Source organism: Echinops telfairi, unplaced genomic scaffold (assembly GCF_000313985.2).
Source record: "Echinops telfairi isolate 266 unplaced genomic scaffold, ASM31398v2 ScPeMD7_7469;HRSCAF=8507_0, whole genome shotgun sequence".
NCBI classification, from domain to species: domain Eukaryota; kingdom Metazoa; phylum Chordata; class Mammalia; order Afrosoricida; family Tenrecidae; genus Echinops; species Echinops telfairi.
Window position 1 is genome coordinate 96,908,681 of NW_022111372.1, and position 2,410 is coordinate 96,911,090.

The 2,410-nt window shown below is 34.1% G+C and overlaps 1 protein-coding gene and 1 non-coding gene across 2 annotated transcripts in view; both read right to left on the reverse strand.

Annotated features, from left to right (window-relative positions):
- Positions 1-6: 6 nt before the first annotated feature.
- Positions 7-2,410, reverse strand: part of MATR3 (matrin 3) — a 23,825-nt gene continuing 21,421 nt past the window's right edge. The window contains exons 14-15 of the mRNA XM_004697019.3: positions 2,289-2,404; positions 7-312 (exon numbers count right to left, since the gene is read on the reverse strand). Of these exons, the coding sequence (XP_004697076.1) occupies positions 262-312; positions 2,289-2,404 (167 nt within the window). The 3' untranslated portion in view covers positions 7-261. The remainder of the gene's footprint in view (positions 313-2,288; positions 2,405-2,410) is intronic.
- On the reverse strand, positions 1,038-1,199 carry LOC115873684. Its single transcript, XR_004048569.1, has one exon. It is a non-coding gene; the product is annotated as a U1 spliceosomal RNA (small nuclear RNA).

A 2,410-nucleotide genomic window follows, 5' to 3' on the forward strand; every position in this document is an offset into this window, starting at 1 on the left:
ACAAAGTTCTTCTGTCTGTTGCCATTCTGATAAAACAAAAACTACTCTTCATTAACTTAAATGTATACGCATTTCTGCTATAAGATTTAAACACATGAGACAGCTAATATTATTCCACAAAAACAGGAGGGTACAGTATTTTCCTAACTATCAGTACTTTTTAAAAAAAGGTTAACATTATAAACAAAACAAAAAACCAAAAAACAAAGAAAACTCAAAAAACCATTATTTTCTTTGAAATCATTAAGCTTCTTGAACATCTCAAGCCTCCTTCTTCTGTCTGCGCTCTTCTGCTAATTTATTCAGAAATTTCTGAAAAGTGAAAAAGAAGAAAGCACAAAAAAGCATTACAGCGATTAAGTCACCTAAGAGAAACATGACAAATGGATGCTAGGGACTATTTCCAAATACACAGTGTGCCCAAGTTTATGGACTTGATTGCAGTCTATAATATATAACCTTATCAAAAATACTTTCAAGAATGATTCGTTAGTGTACACAACTAAACTGGTTCAGAAGAGACACTTCATAAAGCATAAAAAATGATGAAAAAATGAACACCTGATTGTTTCAACATACTATGAATCCTGATTTTTAGGGCCATAGTCATACAGAAAGAACTACTATATTCTTTTAGAAACATATTAAAATGACATCATTCAGAACTTTATCCATTAAACTAGGGGCTGTCAAACATTTTAAAAGGAAATAGAAAATATCTGGCGGCCACTTGGTCTCTGTTGCAATTCAATTCTGCTATAGCACTAAAGCAGTCACAGACAATACATAAATAAGCAACGGTGACTGTGTTTCAATTAAACTATTTACAAAATCAGGCAGCTGGACCACAATGTATAGCATGCTGACTCGTGTTAGACTTGTCTGTGGCTTACAATCTACAGTTCTCTAGGCATAAGACGACATTCTGTAAGACATTAATGAAATGAGAGATGTATTTTTGAAATCTAATCTAAAACATTAGTAATCTTTTTTTAAAAAAACCCTTCTGGTTGGAACTAATCATATTCACTATATATTAAAAATATTTTTTTCAGTCCCCCACTACTACAAATTTATGTAGTTGAGTTTCCCACATTTGGGGAAATCAGAGGGGTCAGCACAGCCAAAGTGCAATTGGTGAGTTTAGCTCTGTGAAAATTACCTTCAATATCATGCTATCTCACCTGCCAGGTAAGTATATCCATAATATATTTTTAAAAGAAAAGACAAATTTAAAGACTGTGCCACAAAGTTTGGTTTGGCCCTTTAAATAACACAAGTTATCCAAAAAACAAAGGGGGCTTTGTGTTTCCCAACTAGCAGGGCTACCAAGTCCCAACACCTGGCATACCAACTTCAAGAGGGAGAGGGCATGTATTCACGAAGTATGTTTTCACTGAAGTCCCCATGAGTATAGGAAACTTGGGGCCTAGGAGTGCTATTTTTGGGTCATCTCTTATGACATTATCATGCATGAGGGACAGGTAGAGCCTTCCCTGGAGAGTCTCAGATCTGTCAAAGAGCTGTAATGCGCATGAGTAGATAAGAGGCTGGTGTTTGCATATTTCACAGAGACCCAAAACCTACTCTGGACATTGGGCTTAGAATAAGTACCTCGAGGGTGGCTAGTGATGTCAGAATGATGAAGCAGGAAAATGGGGAGATAAATTAACAATTTGGAAATAAACCCTATAATGGCTATTACTAAGATATTATTAATAACAATATATAATTAATTCCAGAATGATAGTTTAAAAAATCCTTCAAAATAAATCAAGTGAGCCATCTTCAATATCCCAAATACCTAATTACAGAGAATATGGTTTACAAATAGTTAAGTACCTAGACATTTTTCACCATTCCAATACTCTTAGGTAATAATACAGCTTAAAGTTCAGAGTAAAGAATAACTGACCTATGCCCCACCCTTTCATAATGGTACCAACATAAGTGATATCAATGCAGAAATAATATTCAAAATCATAAGCCTGTCTATATCCATTCAGCAAAAACATGTGGACCATGTCTGTTGAATAAATCATCTATATATCTTTTTAACATGCAAATAATGAAATATGCACATCTGGGGCAGAAATGCAAACTCTCAGCAGATGTTAAACTGGAACTAACTCCCTGATTTTTAATAACTAATTAAAATTAAAGCCACTTCAACAATTAAATAAATCTATCTCCACAAAGGGAATATTTATCCACCCTTTATATGTCCCACTTATTTTCATTCATGTTTGTTTTTAACAAAACACCTCTCCTTTTAGATTCAGCCTTACCTTTAATTTCTGATAATGAGGAAGGCTGCTGCAATGAGTATTCTTTGCAACGTCTTCATTTGTATAAAAGAGTGAACACAGCTTACAGTAAAACCCTGTTTTAGGTATCACATAGTCTATAC